Raw genomic sequence first — 19391 nt, 5'->3', positions numbered from 1 at the left:
CTTACATCATTGTTTGGCTTTAATACCTACTATATATTGAGAAGTAAACTGTCTCTATAAACATGCTGGTCCCTTCATTTCCCTACCATGGTAATTAATGGCCATGGATGGAGCTACCTTCCATTCATTTGCTTAACCTATTTATATGCCTCCAAGTGAGTAGTCATCATTATACCACAAGGTAACTTCCTTGTTGATTACACGTTACGTGGAATTAGTAACTTCCCATTATCAGACTTGATGTCAGTTAATGCTATTGGATGACAATGACTTCTAGAATTGTGAGACAGTGTGAAAAATAAATCCACACCTTCCTACTATTCATGTTGTTCATAAATCTCTTTATCATGTCCTGCCCGCTCCCCATATTTTTTCCCCTGAAGTCCCGAGCATTTTAGACTTTCTTTATATAGTATATAAGATAATGTGGAAAAGAAATTGAATGCACATTCTAGCCCAGGCAAAGTTTACATTCACAGAACAGACATATTCAGGCACAAATCGATCCATGCTTCTCATGTTGCAGTACCTCTTAATTTCAGTCACTAAGCCTGCCTTGTGGCTTACTCTCTTCTTCGCAATGTGTTCATTCCTCATGTTAAGCCATATTCTTCCACGATAAAACATGTCCTGGCCAGGATTCCCTAAGGCTACAGAACAACTTTAAGGGAAGAAAGGCCATCCAGTCAATGTACAGTCATACCTTGGATCCCAAATGCCTTGGTACTCAGATGTTTTGGCTCCCGAACACGGCAAATCTGAAAGTGCGTGTTCCGGTTTGCAAACATTCTTTGGTATGTCCAATGGGGCTTCTGCGGCTTCCAATTGGCCGCAGGAGCTTCCTGCAGCCAATCCGAAGCCGCGCTTTGGTTTCTGAATGTTTGGAAGTCAAACGGACTTCCATAACGGATTCTGTTTGACTTCCAAGGTACTACTATATATCCTTGCATGCCAATCATGACTGTATTATCTTCCAATTCTCTGCTACATTTCCATGTCCAAACCAATTATCTCTTATTCTTTCCTTAAAAACAACAAAACAAAAACAAACCCATCTGTGATGGGATGATGAGCTGCTTGTGCGTAAAAGCTTAGTCCCTCAGAGTTTGCTCAGTTTAGCAAAGCTCTGTCTTTAGCGGAGCCCTTAAGCTTGGCTCCGTCAATCGCTGGCAGAATCCGACAGTGGGCGTTTACGGAATTTACTCCAGCATAAAAGCTCCTTGACGGAAACGCGTCGTCTGGATTCACGGCGCGACAGTTTCCGGCGAGGAGTGGGTGTACCTATGGGAGGTCCTGAGACTTCTCCGCTGTTATCGCTAGAAGACTCCCTGAGCCATTCCTTCGCCTCCCTCTCTCTCTGATCTCCCCTTCTCCCCCTACTGGTGCCTTCCTCCGCTGCTGAGTCTCTCCTGACTTCTGAGAGCCCCTCCACCTCCTGTCTTTCCGATGGCAGTTCCCTGACACCATCAGTAATATTCCCTGTTGTCTAACTTTGCAGACTTCTCCTCCGAGGCAGGCATTGTCCCCATTTCACAGGGGAAATGTAAATCCCTGTAACATGGGAAGTCAGTTGTTCAGCTATATTTTCTCTCTCGCCATGTATAAAACATCCCATTCCAAATGTGTGTATATCAGGAAAATCTCCACTATTTCCACTAGCAGTTGAAGAAATGTATTGGAAAACCCCAGTGGGGATGCTTCAGCAGCATGGCGAGACTAATTTCCCTAGGGAAAACTGAGGACACTGATAGGTTAAAGTGAATCCAACCTGACTTTCTGAAGAAGTAAATGGAAAAATGCAAAAAAAAATAAAATAAAATAAAATAAAATAAAGGAACCCAAAGGCTTTTATTATTTGGGAGTATTCTGGCAAATACAAAAAGTCTATGTTCTGAAAATGACATTTTAAAAAAAGCTCTGTACCTATAGTAACACCTTCACACAGCTGTTGCTATTGCACATTGGGTGAACAAACATGAATGTTTTGCATTTCTGATGTAAATTCAATCTATACATACTAAGAGGGCACTGAGACCTGTGCTTTGGCTCATATTGTGCTATGTTGAGCTCTCGTTCAGGAATGTGCTGTATTTGCAGGTAAGATACCAAAGGCTGAAGATCGAGAGACTGACTGCTGCCTACCTGCCTTAACTAACAGACCACGATAAAACATGGGAGACAGCATTAAACTGAGAACAGACAAACCAAGTTATTTTCTGGAGGTACTTTGAAGAACAAGTCCAAGCACCACAGTGGCATCTTAGAAATTTGTGAATAATGGGATCCAGAACCACAGTTCAATTTTGCTGGACTAGTGTAATCCTCCCTGATGCTTCAGGCTGATTTCCATCTGCATGCTCAGTAATGACCAATAATGCCCATCTTTGCTGGAAAATGGGGGGGGGGGGAATCCCTTCAGTTCTTCCTCCAACCCTGATGGGCAAGACTCAAGAGAGACTTCAGCGGTTCTTGCACACATCAAGCCTTGGACTTGGACAAAGTAGAAAAGCCATCACTTTCTAAATGACATTTCAGCAACACTTTGTCCTGGGCTGGTCTTCAGGAGTGAGCTTTATAGAATCGGTTAGGTAGTTCTCGATGATCCCATTGTACTAAAAGAAAAACATAACCCAGTATGAGTTTATGAAAACAAGGCAAAACAAAATATAACAAAATAGCTGAGTTGCTATATGGTAAGAATCATCCCTAGTCAGAAAGGTACAGTACTTGGGAACCAAAATCTTGGCATAAAAAAAATCCTTTTGTTCTCCTTTCTCTGTGTCTTAACCTGAACAAGTGGCAACACCTTGTGGTCAGAGGCAGCAATCTCATCCCACATGCTTCAAGATTAACGACACCCAGAGAACTCTTTGATGCACAACTGTCCTAAGGGCAGAAATTGGTTTTGATGTAAGGTTTTCAGTTTGTCATAGTTCTGTGGTTGGGAATCTCTACATTTATTGTCATAAAAATCTCATCCCTTTTGCAACATCATATTATATATATGATGAGAGTACTGTACCTATAATCCACAATCACATGCAATTCCTATTCTCACCCCAAAATCAGATTTTTAAGAGGTATCGTGGCTTCTCTTTTGCAAACTGTAGCTTTCTAAAAAGTAAATAAAATGATAAACACATGCCTTTACTTTTATACTATATTGCTCTCACTGCCCCTGTTTTGGTTTCAGTGCAGAATCAGACACTCTGGAAAGGGGAAGCTGAACTGCACTGCACTTGGGAGAAGACCTGCAAGCGAAAATATGCGAACCCAAAACTTTAAAAATCACACATTAGCCAGACCCAAAACTTTGCTCCTCCTTTGATTTTATGGAAATGATCACAAGAGGGTGCTGTTTGCTTCACATGCAACCGATTTGATGTCGATGAAAAACTCAGCTATTTCTTAAGGACAAGGCTGCTACTCACCCTCGCTAGTGCTTGTCTTGCCAGGGTCTCAAAAGCCTGAACTACATTGATATCATTCTTGGCGCTTACTTCAAAATACGCAATGTCCTTTTCTTTGCACCAAGATAAAGCTGCCTCCTTGGACACCTGCAAGACAAAATTGGAAGGGATTCGATTAGGTGATCTTGGGTTGCTTCCAAACAATCAGTGTCTTGAACATTCATTCCGATTTGTTTACAGGGAGGTTAGATCGTGTTGTGTGTCACACAATCATTATGCAAGCAATGTGCAGGACATTTCTCAATCACTCCATCTTTATTATGAAAATTCAACTTTTGCAAGGAAGTGGGGTTGATCCCCAAGACTGCCACTCGGCTCGGAAGTGTTAGCTTTTCTGTTGCCTTCTCACATTATGATGTGGAACAAGGTGTGGAAACTCCCCTGCCCTCATGATTCACCCATGTGCAACTGGCTGAGCTCTTGATAAGTCTCAGTCTCGAAAGGGTTCTTAACTTCTACTAGCAAGAATTAGGCTTTAGTGGTGACTCATATTTAGCTGCCCCAATTCATAGCCCTAATCATGTCATCAACATGAATCCTTGTTCCTGGACAGCTGGCAAATGAGTACATAAATACTAGCAGCTTTATAAACAAAAAACAAAAAAAAATACTACTAATATGTATGCTGACACTTATTGACAGTGATGATCTGTAAATATATTGAAAATGCATTGATAACTGGGGTTAAAAGAAAATCTTCTGCAGGGTTCTCCAGCCATGAAAGTTACAATCTAAAGGCTTGCATGCATATATATATTCATTTAGTTCTGGTAAAAGGTTTGAGTAGTAAGCGCACATACCCCTAAAGGTAAAGGTAAAGGTACCCCTGCCCGTACGGGCCAGTCTTGACAGACTCTGGGGTTGTGCGCCCATCTCACTTAAGAGGCCAGGGGCCAGCGCTGTCCGGAGACACTTCCGGGTCACGTGGCCAGCGTGACATCGCTGCTCTGGCGAGCCAGAGCCGCACACGGAAACGCCGTTTACCTTCCCGCTGGTAAGCAGTCCCTATTTATCTACTTGCACCCGGAGGTGCTTTCAAACTGCTAGGTTGGCAGGCGCTGGGATCGAGCAGCGGGAGCGCACCCCGCCGCAGGGATTCGAACCGCCGACCTTTTGATCGGCAAGCCCTAGGCGCTGAGGCTTTAACCCACAGCGCCACCTGCGTCCCTGCACATACCCCTACTACTTGTTAATTTCTCTTTCCTCCCCATATAAAAAAAATATTTATGTAGCTTGCTTTCCTTTTTCTCTGAATTCATGTAATTGATAACGTCTATATATTTTAAAAAATATATATTTACATGGCTTTTAAAAAAATAAATTCAATTTTAAAAAATAAAAAACATGGGAACTTCCCTCATGGCTAGTGTAGCACTGCAGTGCTGTGCAAGAAATATGTTGAGTTTCAGGTCTGCAGGTGGAGTACCATTAGGGAAGAAATTCTGTAAGGGTCACTCACAAGAGATTATGTTGTGCTATTAGATCCTGCTGTTTCCTAGTCTGCCAACAGGAGTTGCACAGAACAACATGAGGATCACTGAATCATAGAATGGTCTTCACAATTAAATTCCACTGGAATCAATGGGACAAGTTACAGAAATCTAAAGCAATGCAAATGCTGGATCAACCTCTCACTGACTGGGCATTCTTTTCATGCCATTCTCTAGTGTAGGGACTTCTCCTCTCCAATCTTGATTCAAAGAGTTTTAAAATACATTGAGAGCTCTAGCTTAGCCCTGCTCCCTCACAATTCCTTATCCTACCTGTCGGTCCTTCAGATCAATTTTATTCCCCAGCACAACCATAGGGAAGCCTTGCTCCATTGGAATGACCCTCTGTAGGAAGTCTTCTCTCCAGTCGTCCAAGGACTGGAAGGAATCCATGTCCGTGACGTCAAAGGCCAGCATGCAGCCATCGGAGCCTTTGTAGAATGTGGATACCATGGACCGGAATCGTTCCTGCCCTCCAGTATCCCAAATCTGAAAGGAGGACGAACATACAGGCATTAGCGTTAGCAACCTCTGAACCGCTACAGATACTTTCATGCACAATGACAGGTTCTTCCAGCTCAGTGTTTCCCAAACTTTCCCCCGCTGTGGACTACTGCAATTTTAAAAGACATAAACTGTTTCAAAATGGCACAGAGCAATACTAGCATTATCAAGCCCTAAATGGCTTGGGCCCCAAATATCTGACAGACAGCTCCCTCCTGCATAGATCTGGCACTTCCACCACTCTGTAAAGTTCATGGGCTGTCTGTGACAGAGCCATTTCTGTGGTGGCCCCCAGATTATGGGATACTCTGTACTCCAAGGGGCATCTGGCCTTGTCACTGTATACAGTGTTACCTTGGGTTAAGTACTTAATTCGTTCCGGAGGTCTTTTCTTAACCTGAAACTGTTCTTAACCTGAAGCACCACTTTAGCTAATGGTGCCTCCTGCTGCTGCCGCACCACCGGAGCACGATTTCTGTTCTCATCCTGAAGCAAAGTTCTTAACCCGAGGTACTATTTCTGGGTTAGGAGAGTCTGTAACCTGAACCGTATGTAACCTGAAGTGTATGTAACCCGAGGTACCACTGTACATTTTGGCATCACACTGTATACAGGCCATTGGGTGTGTAAGATGATATCCCTCCCATTTAAATTCAATGTATTATATGGCTTAATTCTATTACACTGCATATAATGTCACTCCCATCCCCGGGACACCCATGAAGGATGAATTGTTAAGTATCTACAAAATCAATCCTTGTGAAGTACTCAGAGGTGGTGACCTGAGAGTGCGCTGGTGCCCTGTTTGTGAAATTCCTCCTGCAGAAAAGCCTGCCTTGCACCAGGTGAAGACATTTTTAATTCCCCGGGCTTTTTATGTATTCTTGGATATTTTAATTTGCTATTTGTATTTTATTTGCGTATAATCTTCTTTGTAAACTACCCTGGAAGCTCTGCTGAAATGCGGTATAGGAATCTTTTTAATCAATCAATCAATCAATCAATCAATCAAAAGGAGCATACAGCACCTGCCATTTCTGAGCACTACTAAAGGGTAAAGGGACCCCTGACCATTAGGTCCAGTCGTGACCGACTCTGGGGTTGCGGCGCTCATCTCGCTTTATTGGCCAAGGGAGCCGGCGTAAAGCTTCTGGGTCATGTGGCCAGGATGACTAAGCCACTTCTGGTGAACCAGAGCAGCGCACGGAAATGCCATTTACCTTCCTGCTGGAGCGGTACCTATTTATCTACTTGCAATTTGACGTGTTTTCGAACTGCTAGGTTGGCAGGAGCAGGGACCGAGCAACGGGAGCTCACCCCATCGTGGGGATTCGAACCGCCGACCTTCTGAGCAGCAAGCCCAAAAGGTTCAGTGGTTTAACCCACAACACCACCCGCGTCTCTAGCACTGCTAGATGTGTGTAAAACCAAGCACTTCTACTTCAAGGTATCTCTCACCTGCAATTTCAGTGGGCTGCTGTCCACAACTACCATTTTAGTCAGGATACTAGCTCCCAGAGTGGTTCGGTAGTCTTCGTAAAACTTCTTGTGAACATACCGGTGGAGGAGAGAGGTCTTCCCTACACTAGGGTGAAGTAAGAAACACATGTGATGAATTAATTCTGATGACTACTTTCTAATAGTTTCCTGATTTTTATGCTAAAAGTTTGATTTAACATTTGGTTGAATTGTAGATTGTTCTATGGTTACTACTTGTGTGCTTGAATGCTGGCTGCCTTGAATCTCTCCTGTAAAATACTTCGAATAAAAGTCTTTTTAAAAAACAAAAGATGCAAAGTATTATTTTTTTGGAGTGTGGGCTGCAGGCCAGAACTAGGTGAAGATGGCCATTGATGGTCTGCTTCACCTGAATAGATGAAACTGGAGGGAGTTGCTAATATATCCCCTGTTCAAACCAAAGACTTATGACTACTAGATATAATAAAACACTGTTCAATTAGTCTTTGTGCTCAATGCTGGCATTGTGTCATTGTCTCAGTGCTGCATCTATTGATTTTTGTAGTCTGTTCTGCAGGCTGATCTTAACTCTCCAGAGTATAATTTTCTTTAGCCTGCATTTCCCCCCATTCTCTTCTTTTTCTGGACTTAACTATCTAAAAATATGACTGTCTAGGGGAAGACTGTTGGAACCTGTGAGCCTCCAGATGTTGCTGGACTGTAACTCTCATCATCCCTATTATTGGCCTATGTGTAGAGGAAAGTATGGGAGCCCTGATGTTTGATATGGTAAACAGTTAAAAAATTTCATCTGTAAAATTAAGAAAATTAGCTTGTCTTGATCTTTGTCCTGTTGACACTCCCTCATACCGTATCATCATCAGTATATTTCTAGTGCAATTAGACCAGAACAATAGCAAAGATGGACACTTGTGGTGTTATTTCTCTTAAAACCAGCAAGTAGAAATTCAATTTTCTGCTCTGTGAGGGGCTGAGCCGTGTGCTTTGATCTGATATTTTCTCCAATAGGACAACTACAGTGCATATACCTTTTTCCTAAACTTGATATCCATTGTAATGACTCTTCTGATAAGATTTCTGAGAGGTATTTCTCACAACAATATAACACGGCATGATTGCTGTTATGATATGGTTATGATAGTTATCTCCCAGAACTTAGTGAGCTCCACTGTTGAAAGCCAGGAGATCACTGTCATTGTCAAATTGGTAGAGGTCTCTAATAATAGGGAGTAAAAATGCCATGAAGTGTTGTAACATTTCTAGCTGGGAAAGCCAACATAGGAGTTCCGAATTCAAATCCACGCTTAGTAATGGGTGGCCTGGACCAATTGCCAACTCTCAGCCTAGCCCACCTCCCCGAGTCATTGGGAGGATAAAATGGGAGTGAGAGAACCAAATGCTCTCCTTGGCTTCTTGGAGGGTGTGTGGAAAAATAGAACTGAAATCAACATAACAAAATGAACAGTATTATCATCCACCCAAGGTGTTAAAAAACAACAACACTATTACAGTGCTTATGTGGAGAAGTAGGACATCTCTTCAAACTGCCTTTTCAAATTCCAAAAGCAAAGAATGCTGCTTACCCTAAAGTGCCAATAATTATTAGTTTCAAATCCACTCTTTTAGTTGAATTCATAAATGGAGCCTAAAGGGAAGGAAGAAAAAAGACATTCGTCAACATCTTGTATCTTGAATCAGCACAATGCTCTATATGCGTCATACTCAGGATAGCAGAAGCCAGCAAAGAACTCCAGGCATCCAACTGGTCAACGGCCTTTTGTGTCACCATAAATGAAGAATCCTTGCTTCTCCTTGGATGGGAATCTTCGATTAAGACTGTCCCTTGAGACTTGGGTCCATTTTTAAAATAAAATAAAAATATGCCTAACAGGTTTTCTAGATTCACAAACCCCAGTAAATTATCCTAGTGTCCCCAACCAAGTGAGGTGTGGAGCTTTTTCCAAGATGGCATGCCATGTGTAGAATGCTCTCCCTTGGGAGACTCACCTGGCTCCGACTTGATGCCTGTTCTAGTCCCTTCTCATTTTTCCAGGCCTTCTGGCATCTATTATAAAATCTGTATAATTTTTTTGTTAAAAAAAGTTTTGCTGAGTTTATTTACTGCTGTTTTAGCTTTTTAGTTTTATGGAGAATTATATTTTGCAGTTTTTAAAATCTGTATTTTAATTTTTTTTATTTGTGTTGTAAGCCACCCATGAGGGGAGCATGGGTGGCTTACAACACCCAGGTGTCTTTGTGTCTTTGTTCCCATCTGCCCTCCTCCTCCTTCCAATAATTCCCACATTTATGCAGTACTTTCTGCAGCAGTGAAAGGAGAAGGGACCGGGAGCATCCTTCACATACAGTTGACAAGGAGACTATTGACACGAAAATGGCTCTGAACAAGCCTATTAGTGTTGGTGCTGCAGGCAAGAGACACCCCACTCAGCATCACTGAGCAAAGCCTTTCTCTCTGGGTGCATCACTGCTGCTGTCAAAAACTGCACAGTCTTCTATCCATGGCATGAACTTCTATTTGTCTGCCTGATGCCCAAGGCTCTATTTTGTGTTTTCTCTGAAACAAGGGAGGAAATTTAAAGCCCTAATAAAGAGGCATTAGAGATAACAAGTGAGTGCAGTATTTTCACTTTGTGGAAGGGTTTGGGAACAACGGCTTGTATATAATGTACAGCTAAGTAACCACCTGATTGCACAGTACTACAGTGGTACCTCGGTTTTTGAACAGCTTAGTTCACGAACAACTTGGAACCCGAACAACTTGGAACCCGAACAAAATCAGAAGTAGGTGTTCCGGTTTTCGAACTTTTTTCCAGAAGCCAAACATGCTCTGTTTTGAGTCCCCCTGTGTTTCCTGTTGCGCTGCTAATTTGTGTCCCCCACTATAATTCAAGCCTTCTAGTTCTGATTGCAGTGTTCTGAGGTGATATTTGGAGCTTATATTTGGTGCTTTTGTTTTTGTTATTTATTTTGTGCTTTTTGTTTTGAGGCTTTTTCAGTTAATTTGTTTTTGTGACTGTGTGGATCCCAGTTAAGCTATTGATTGATTGTGTGACTGAGGAAATGGATAAAAGCCCCCATCCAAACCATGACTATCATCTGTGCAGATAAGAATTTTTTAAAATTTTACTTTTTATCATCTACAATACTGTTTTATTTATTTTATAGTACAGTACATTGTTTATTGCTTTCATTTTATGGATCAATAATATTATCTCACAAGATAGTAAAAATCATATTAAATTGCTGTTTTGGGGTTTGTTTTTAAAAGTCTGGAATGGATTAATCCGTTTTGCATTACTTTCTATGGGAAAGTGCACCTTGGTTTTGGAACGCTTTGGTTTTGGAACTGACTTCCAGAACGGATTGAGAACCAAGGTACCACTGTATTACTGCTACTACTACTAATTTATTTATATCTCACCCATCTGGCTGGGTTTCCCCAGCCACTCTGGGCAGCTCCCAACAGAATATTAAAAACACAATAAAACATCAAACTTTAAAAACTTCCCTAAACAGGGCTGCCTTCAGGTGTCTTCTAAAAGTCAGATAGTTGTTTATTTCCTTGACATCTGATGGGAGGGCGTTCCACAGGGTGGGTGACCAAGAAGGCCCTCTGCCTGGTTCTTGCCCTCTTCTCCCCCTTCCCCACATGCCCCAGGCCTATACCCTTCCCAAATCTGCTCCAGAGGTTTGGGGAGAAACTCAGAACAAATTTGGAGGCACACAGGGGGAGGAGAGGGAGGAAAAGTCCTGTTGTACAAGTATAAATCCTTGTACAAGCATGACAGTTACTGAGCACTACACTGGATACAGGCCCTTTCAAGCATGTAGGAATGGGAGAAATGACCTAAATGTTTCTGACTTGCCTGCACTAATTCTCAGGTTTTCTTTTTCACAAAAAGACCTTCAGGGCATCCAGCTGCTCTCTCAATGCAGCAACCGCACCCCTCTCTCAGGCACCTTCTCCACCACTAAATCTGTGCAGTAAAAGCCTGCAAAGACAACTGTGGCTGGCGGTGACTCACATCTCCCTTGGAACTTCTGTTGTTTTCTTTTAAAAAAAACAAAAAAACAACCAACAACCACTATGTCATATCATGCTCTCCCTGCCCTTCCCACTAATTCATTGGGTTCTGCTTGTAAAGGTTGGGTGTGATGTCATGTCACTCGTTTCCCTTCCAATTTTACACCGTAGATTGTAGGGGAAATCAAATGCAGGCTGGTAGCAGCATGATTGGAAGGACAGATCGTGAAGCTGAGACTCCAATACTTTGGCCACCACTTACCTGGATTTTGCAATGGAGCTCTCCAGCCAAGTAAGGCGCACAAATTGTATATATTTAAGTGTGCATTTAAGTGTGTGGTGCTTTTGAATTATGGTGCTGGAGGAGACTCTTGAGAGTCCCATGGACTGTAAGAAGATCAAACCTATCTATTCTTAAGGAAATCAGCCCTGAGTGCTCACTGGAAGGACAGATCGTGAAGCTGAGGCTCCAATACTTTGGCCACCTCATGAGAAGAGAAGACTCCCTGGAAAAGACCCTGATGTTGGGAAAGATGGAGGGCACAAGGAGAAGGGGGCGACAGAGGACGAGATGTTTGGACAGTGTTCTCAAATCTACAAACATGAGTTTGACCAAACTGTGGGAGGCAGTGGAAGACAGGAGTGCCTGGCGTGCTCTGGTCCATGGGGTCACAAAGAGTCGGACACGACTAAACAACAGCAGCAGCAGCAGCAGCATGATGGCTCTAGGTTGACATTTAGCTAGGCCCTGAGAGCTAGCAGCAACAATATCACAATGCTAAGGATCTAGTGGGCTGCAAGAAGGAAACACTGGAGCAAGCAAGGGCATAGGTAACCCCACGCATCCAGGATTTGCAGTGAATGTCACATGGACTTAAAGTGAAACTCTGTTAGCCATTTACCCTAGTTCAGGAGGGGGAAAGCTGTGACCTCCACATATTGCTGCACTACAACTTCCATTCTAGCTGACCGCCGGCCACTTCTGGGGCAGATGGAAGCCCAGTAACGACTGGAGGGACACAGGTTCTCCAGCCCTGCCTTAGACCATAATAAGCGCAACACAGGCTTAGGAGTCCACAGACTAAAGAACCAAATTGCCAATCTTATGCTGAGTGAGATCTTCCAAGCACAAGCAGCTGACTCACTTTGGATTTCAAAAGAAGGATGACCCATAATGACAGCAGGGAACTGTGCTGTTATTTCATTATGAAGAAATCATCATCCCTGTCACCACCTCACAGGGCTATTTTTCCAAATATAACTGCTACAGCAACCCATGACATTGCTCAAATTTCACCCACCACTTCTGCTCCAGACAATGTTTGGCAATGACAACCCAGTCATTTGTTACGTGGGTAGATTCAGCCTTCCCACAAGGTCACAATTGTTACCAATGGGATTTATACAGAACTGGATACAAACTCCTTTTGTATATGGCATGCTTCTCCCTTTCATTTAGGCCAGTTACATGTAGGAATACTATCTCTCTCCCCCAGCTTTAATAGTAATAATAATAGTTATACAGTTACAATTTGTTAGCAGATCTATTTATAAAACAGACAACCTTGTTTACTAAAAAAATAAAAATAAAATGGAAATGAAAAGAAAGAAACTGGCATTTGGTGGGGGGAGGATAATATAACATATATTCATGACAATATAGTGTCATGGATAGATTAAAAGGAAATATATCATCATTTATTCCAGATATGTTAAACCAAAACCCATTTCTCAATAAGTTTGTTTTCTTGATTATTATGAATTGCATTTTTCATCATTACTATAGTTTGTCAGGTTTTCATTAGCCGGTTATGGTAGAGGGATCTTTATTTTTCCATTTTTGTGCAACACAGTTTTGCTGTCGTTAGCCGTGAAGTAATAAGCTGTAAGTATTAATGCCCTCAGAGCACACTATCAGAAGAAGAGTTGTTTTAGAGTTACTTGGGAGAGCACAACCTGTACTTATTCGTATAATGTTCTGTACTTCCATCCCAAAAGATTTTTTTTTGCAAATTCTGACAATATATATTACATCTGCCATAATTCCATTGCACCTGCAGCTGTACACGTTTTGACTGAAAAAAGTTACAAATTCTGTGTTTAGTGCAATGATGAGTACCTGTGGCTCTCCAGATGTTGTTAGACTTCAGCCCAGTTACAGAACTTTGCATTCAGTGTGTAATTAGATCCAAGCAACGTCAAAATGAAGTTCTGAAGAGCCCGTGTGGTATAGTGGTTACAGTGTTGGACTAAGACCTGGAGACTAGGTTTTGAATCCCAAGGTCAATCACTGCTTCTCAGCCTAACTTACCTCACAGGGCTGTTGTGGGGATTAAAGGAGGGGGGAAGAGAACCATGTACATCACCTTGAGCTCCTTGGAGAAGAAACAGGATATAAATGCAATTTAAAAACGTGCAGAAGTACAATAGGTGAAGGTTTTACCAGTGCTGCATAGCCATGCTAGGGAAAGCTGCACCTGTTATTATCTGTTTCCAAAAGGGAAACAGGTGGGGTGGAGGGTGAAATACAAAGAATGAAAGAAATGAAAGCCACCTCTGTATGTTTATGTTGTGCAGGTGTCAGCTGAGAAGGGCCCTATCTGTTAAGATCTTCATACCTACATGAGAGATACCAAAGCTACAGATTTTATCTATAGTCTTTTTTCCTTTGTGTGCTTATACACACATGAGTGTGTTTATATGGTCAGCTTTTTGTGTATGCCCAAACACCTGCTCAACAGGCAGAAATGAGATGGCTTTTGCTGATATGGCTACACAGTGATCTGATCATGTATCATTATGTGTTGTGTCAGAGGAAGGCTGTAGCTTAGTGGTAGAGCCCTGGCTCTGCATTCAGAAGGTCTCAGGTTGAATCACCGGCATTTCGAGGTGGGCCTGGGAATGTCCCCTTGGCTGAAATCATGGAGTACTGCTCTCAGGAATACTGCTGAGCAAGATGGACCAATGGTCCGACTCTTTATAAGGCAGCTTCCCGTGTTTCTATTACAGTGGTACCTCGGGTTACATACGCTTCAGGTTACATACGCTTCAAGTTACAGACTCCGCTAACCCAGAAATAGTGCTTCAGGTTAAGAACTTTGCTTCAGGATGAGAACAGAAATTGTCCTCTGCCGGCGCGGCAGCAGCAGGAGGCCCCATTAGCTAAAGTGGTGCTTCAGGTTAAGAACAGTTTCAGGTTAAGTACGGACCTCCAGAACGAATTAAGTACTTAACCCGAGGTACCACTGTATATATGCTGTTATAAAAGGAACAGCAGCCTTGCCAGGAGAAACATGGGATTCTAATTTCAGCAGTCATATGCAGTACTGTTTATGATTATGCTGTGCTGGCTGCATATACAGTGGTACCTCGGGTTACATACGCTTCAGGTTAAACACTCCGCTAACCCAGAAATAGTGCTTCAGGATAAGAACTTTGCTACAGGATGAGAACAGAAATTGGGCTCTGGCGGCGCAGCAGCAGCAGGAGGCTCCATTAGGTAAAGTGGTGCTTCAGGTTAAGAACAGTTTCAGGTTAAGTACGGACCTCCGGAACAAATTAAGTACTTAACCTGAGGTACCACTGTACAGGCCAACCTTCCCCTTGGGCTGAGTGACGTATAGAAGTTATTAGTGGGGTGGGGGGCTCTGTAGCAGCAGACAGAATAGGCTTCCACTTTCCAGCAGTGCATTTGTACCTGTGCTTCTCCATTAGGCTTCTCATCCCAAGAAATATCTTGCCATTAGGATGGAAAAGAGGACGGGGCTCTTGCACCTTTAATAACTATAGAGAAGATGGATTTATCAAAGGTGCAGGTGCTCCATGCTCTTTTGCAATCTGGAACCCTGTCTTTCCTTCTTATCTCTCCTGCACTATTTCTGGGTTAGCGGAGTCTTTAACCTGAAGCGTATGTAACCTGAGGTACCACTGTATATGCAGCCAGCACAGCATAATCTCTCCCTAATTTCACAGCTATGGCTTCCTGGACAACAAATTTCCACTAACTTTTTTAAGTTTCCGCATCTGTAAAATGGGGATAAATGCCACTGTTCACGCACAGTGTTTGTTTCAAAGAAAGCAATGAACAATGCTAGTTTCTCTTTCTTTCTTTTTTCCCTTTTGCACTGACTGCCTTTAACACAGCCACATGACACACAGGTATGAATCAGGCAATTGGTTTCCCTGGCACAGAGGTGTGGTTGGAAAAGCTTAATTTGCCTATGGCGCAATCCAAGACATGCCTTGTCAGAAGCACCAAGAAATTTAATTAGTCTTGACACCTTAGTTTAATTAGTCTTTTAGCCTCCGTTGTTATGCAGCTTCGGTGAAAGTCGCAGAAACAGCAAAACGAAACCTGGCAACCCAAAATCACTTCTTTTTCTGAAAGCAAATGCCTTAACTATGCCACTGATAAGAATCTTATTTTTCCTTTTTTTAATCATTTCAGTGTGTGTGGGGGGGGGTGACAATAATTTTTCCGCACCAGGCACCACCTGACCTTGCTACGCCACTGCCCATGTCCCTTATTAAACAATGATCACTTGCTCTTGCACCTTATCACCATAAGTCCCGGGGCAGATTATGCGTGCCACCCTCCTGTGGCTTTATTTGTGACTCCATATGCACCCAGACAGTGCATGGAAATAGCCTTGGGCCTATTCAGCCCATTGTGCTGTACCCGCTGAGAAGCAGCCCAGCTCCTGCCCAGAACGCCAGATGCAAACGTTGATCGCTGGGCTCAGATCCCTACATTTTTTCCTAGTGTTGCCCCCCCCCCGCCTTAAAACTATCCTTTGTTGTTAAGATGCAGCTCGCATGAGCAGCAGGCCCAGCCCTGTTCAATTCCCCTTTATTCGGTGAGTCACAAAGAATGAGATCTTCCAAAAGCAATTGTCCCAGGCACGAAGGAGTGCTTCAGTGGAACCTAATACTTCCCCCTCTGCTCCACGTCTAAATATTTTTCTGCTATGAGCGGTGAAGAAACGGGAGAAGAGGCAGCCGCTCTTTCTTCCACCGATCACCTATTCCACATGCTGGGGTAGATCTCCCCATGCAACCTCCCTAGATCTCCGCCGTCAACTTCTTAGAGAAGTTCACCCAGCTCTCAGCCGGTTCTCTCTCTGCCTACTCAGGCACGAAGCTCGCTCGTTCTTTGTGCGTCAAGTTCGGCGTTGCAAATGAATCGCCTGCGCAGCAACTAGGCACTTAACTTGTGGATCCCAGTGGATCTCCTGCCATCTGCCACACGCTTGCTCCGTTTCGAAAGGAGGCTTACATAACTAGAGGACAACAAGAAAGGGCACTTACTGGTCTTCCTCCTCTGGCGTGACCCGGCTTTTTTGCCGAGCTGCGAGGTCTGCTGCCCGTGCAAACTCCTCGCGGCTCCTCCCGAGAGCGCGCAGAAGAAACGCCTTTGGGGAGGGGGGGGGGGGTTGAAGAAAGGACGGAAGGAGTGCCGAGCAGGATCCCTTCCCACCGCAGATCCCTCGAGCGTGGGTCTTCTTTTTCTCTCGTTTCTCTTTCCTCCCCGCCCCCACCCCAGTGGGAGGGTTGAGGCAGAGAGAGGCCGTCCAAACATGACAAGAGTTTGCAAGAGGGCTGAGAGTTTTAGACGCGCACAAAACAAGTTTGCTCGGAAGTTTTTCCCACTCTCTGGAGCTTTCTTGGTATTAAATATGGTTAAGGATCCAGCTTGGAAATTGCCCAGCGGTGACTGCATAAGCTAGAATGCAGTAAGAAAAGTTAGGTGGGGGGAGATGCCGCAAAAGAACAGTATGCGTTACTTTCTGGTGTAAATGGATTTGAGCGTGGAGTGGTTCAGTCCACACACAGGCTAGGTTCGCTTCTCCTGGGTATTAGTCCTTTTAATACTTCATATTTTTTTTACAAACAGTAGACCTTGAAGTGAACGATCCTTTATCATTCTTGGGGTGTTTCCAGATTTATTGTAGAATAGCCATCGTTCATTCACATTTATTGGAGCTGAGACAGGGGTGTCCAGATGCCATCACCTTCCTTTTGTAATCCTCCCATGTTTCTTCTGGGTTTCCCCCACTGTATTGTGGAAAAGCTGTCTTTTAAAAATAAAAATGTGATACAAACGCCACAGCTCTTTTGAGCGGTGTGTGTCTGACTCCTGCCCTGACACTCTAGCGTTGCATTTCCTAATTTTCAGAAGAGAGCTCGTTTACAGTTTCCACCATTGCCAGACCTGCTTTTTTTGTTTTGCTTTATTAAGTAGCTGATAACCCCAATGGCCACAGGACCATAGGATGCTAACTGTTCTGCTTAGTTCATCCTCGCCCACACTGACTGGCAGCCTGGATCTATCCTGTCTGTATGTGACAGGAACTCAACTGGGACTTTATGAATGCAAAGCATGAGCTTTGCCACTGAGCTATGGCTCTTCCCCCTGAAGGTGGCACCAGGAGGCACTGGATCGGCTTGACATTTGGGAAGAGGAGAAATCCCTTTCACTCTGTTTTTGCCGCTGTTACTCCCTTTCTCCCAAAATACTGCTCTCTTGCAGTGTACATTTTGTTCCAGTCCTGTTAATTCTGCATAACTTAAGAAGAACAGGAGCATTCTCATAGGTCTGATACTGAGGTATTAGCCCATATGAGAACCAATGTGGTTCTTCAGTGATGTAGGAAACGGACTAAGCAACAAGATGGTCACGTTTAGCTCCGTGCCACAAAAAGCTCCATCTGCTGATTTCTGCACATTTTTTGGTTGGTTGGCAGCCATAAACACAGATTCTAACAACAGTAGATAACAAACAAGTTCTGCAGGTATCTACTTCAGTGCTTACTGAAAAAGGGACTGGCTTCATGCCAGAGGCACTTGATTACTAACAGATTCCTCTACACCTGAGAAGTTCCTACCATGTTCCAAAACCCCTCTCCCATAGTTGTGAACCTTTGGGAAACTGTCTTTTATTTACATACATATTTTGCCAACTTCCTTTACCTGGAAATTGATTCGAGGACAGAAACATTGAACACATGACCTCTGAGGATTGGGTGATGAATACCTGAAGTGTTGCTATAAAATTGTAGGAAAAAAGATTCTTCCCATTCTTCAATAAGCAATGCAAATAATCTTTTCTACAGATCTTCCAGTTAGCAGGCTGGGGGAATATCTCTGTCACACACAGCTGTCAATAAATTTGCTTCTTGTTGAATCCTTCAACTTCCTGATTACATTTGCTTTTATAGCTGTCTTGCTCAATCAGCATGGGCCTGCAGAAGTTTTCCTGATTATGAATTACAATGACACAATCTTTGGGAGACACAGCAAAGTAGATTTGGTTGTTTATTGACTTTCAGCTTCTGGGGAAATAAAGAGTAAAGTAAGCATAGTGCCGGCATGTGACTCTCATACCAAGAAACCCCGGCAGTAAAAGCAAAGCAATTTATGAGTCAGAACTGCAAAATCATAAGATTGGCCTAAAATTCACAAGACGTCTAAAACAAATATTTCTATCTATAAGCTCATCTGGCTTTTTAATGATACTGCTTCTGGGAACCTAATTTGGATTGTATTTGTCCTTAAAATACCTGAGACAAGGCTGAGGTTTGGTTTCCATTTTATTGATGATGAACTCAATATAGGATGTTAAAAGAGTAGTATACTGAATGTTGATCAGGAACTGATTTCCTATGGCTCTCTAGGTGTTGTGGACTAAAGCTCCCATTCTCCCTGACCATTCACCCTGTTGGCTAGGGCTGATGGGAGTGATGGGATCTTATGATTTTGCAGTTCTGACTCATAAATTGCTTTGCTTTTACTGCCAGGGTTTCTTGCAGGAATTACAACTAAATTTAATTTGTTATTTGAACACGTGGGAACAGGAAGCTCCCTTATATTGAATCAGATAACTGGCATGGCCGGATCATTATTGTCTGCATCAGCTTTCCCTACCCTGGACTCCAACTCCCCTCAGACCATGTCAGCATGGCTAATGAATGGCCAGGGATGATGGGAGTTATAGTGTGACAACATCTGGAGCAGGTTAGGAAAGATTGGTTTATACTGATTGGCAGCCGCTCTCCAAGATTTCAGAGAGACATGGTGAACAAATCAGTCACTTTCAGTTTTCCCTCAGTTTTCCAGTCTTACGTTCAGCTCACCCCATTTCTATATCTGTTGCATTTTAGTTATATTTTTAAAAGGGAGAGCAGTATAAAAATAATTATATATATACTGCATCTGCATTGATAACTTGCAGGCAGGTAAACATGTAGATTTCTTCCTTTGAAAAGTATTATGCTGAAGGAGATATCAGTGGTATTATGTATATGGGTTATGAGCTGATACAAACATGCAGAAGAAACATGTTACAGACCTTCCTTGACTGTACCACTTCAGAATGTAGGTGGGGGACATTGCTTGTTAAACTTC

The 19391-nt window shown here is 43.1% G+C and overlaps 1 protein-coding gene across 1 annotated transcript; it reads right to left on the bottom strand.

Moving 5' to 3' along the window:
* Positions 1-1829: 1829 nt before the first annotated feature.
* RAB7B (RAB7B, member RAS oncogene family) lies at positions 1830-16523 on the bottom strand. Its single transcript, XM_079980658.1, has 6 exons — positions 16296-16523; positions 8527-8588; positions 6923-7049; positions 5234-5449; positions 3432-3557; positions 1830-2612 (listed from the first exon to the last, which is right to left on the bottom strand). Exons 2-6 carry the CDS (start codon positions 8577-8579, stop codon positions 2532-2534), a joined length of 603 nt encoding a protein of 200 aa, XP_079836784.1. The 5' UTR covers positions 8580-8588; positions 16296-16523; the 3' UTR covers positions 1830-2531.
* Between the last annotated feature and the right edge of the window lie 2868 nt (positions 16524-19391).

This window comes from Podarcis cretensis (assembly GCF_951804945.1).
Source record: "Podarcis cretensis genome assembly, chromosome: 6".
Lineage (NCBI taxonomy): Eukaryota > Metazoa > Chordata > Lepidosauria > Squamata > Lacertidae > Podarcis > Podarcis cretensis.
Note: the sequence above shows the minus strand (reverse complement) of the source record. Positions and strands in the feature narration are given on the sequence as shown.

What these genes read in the sequence shown, in the direction of transcription:
- RAB7B (XM_079980658.1), bottom strand. Translation starts at nt 8,579, where the DNA reads ATGAATTCAACTAAAAGAGTGGATTTGAAACTAATAATTATTGGCACT. An exon ending in GCAGCCCACTGAAATTGCAG is followed by an intron (nt 5,450 to 6,922) that starts GTGAGAGATACC and finishes TCCTCCTTTCAG; the next exon opens with ATTTGGGATACTGGAGGGCA. An exon ending in TTGATCTGAAGGACCGACAG is followed by an intron (nt 3,558 to 5,233) that starts GTAGGATAAGGA and finishes TTTGTCTTGCAG; the next exon opens with GTGTCCAAGGAGGCAGCTTT.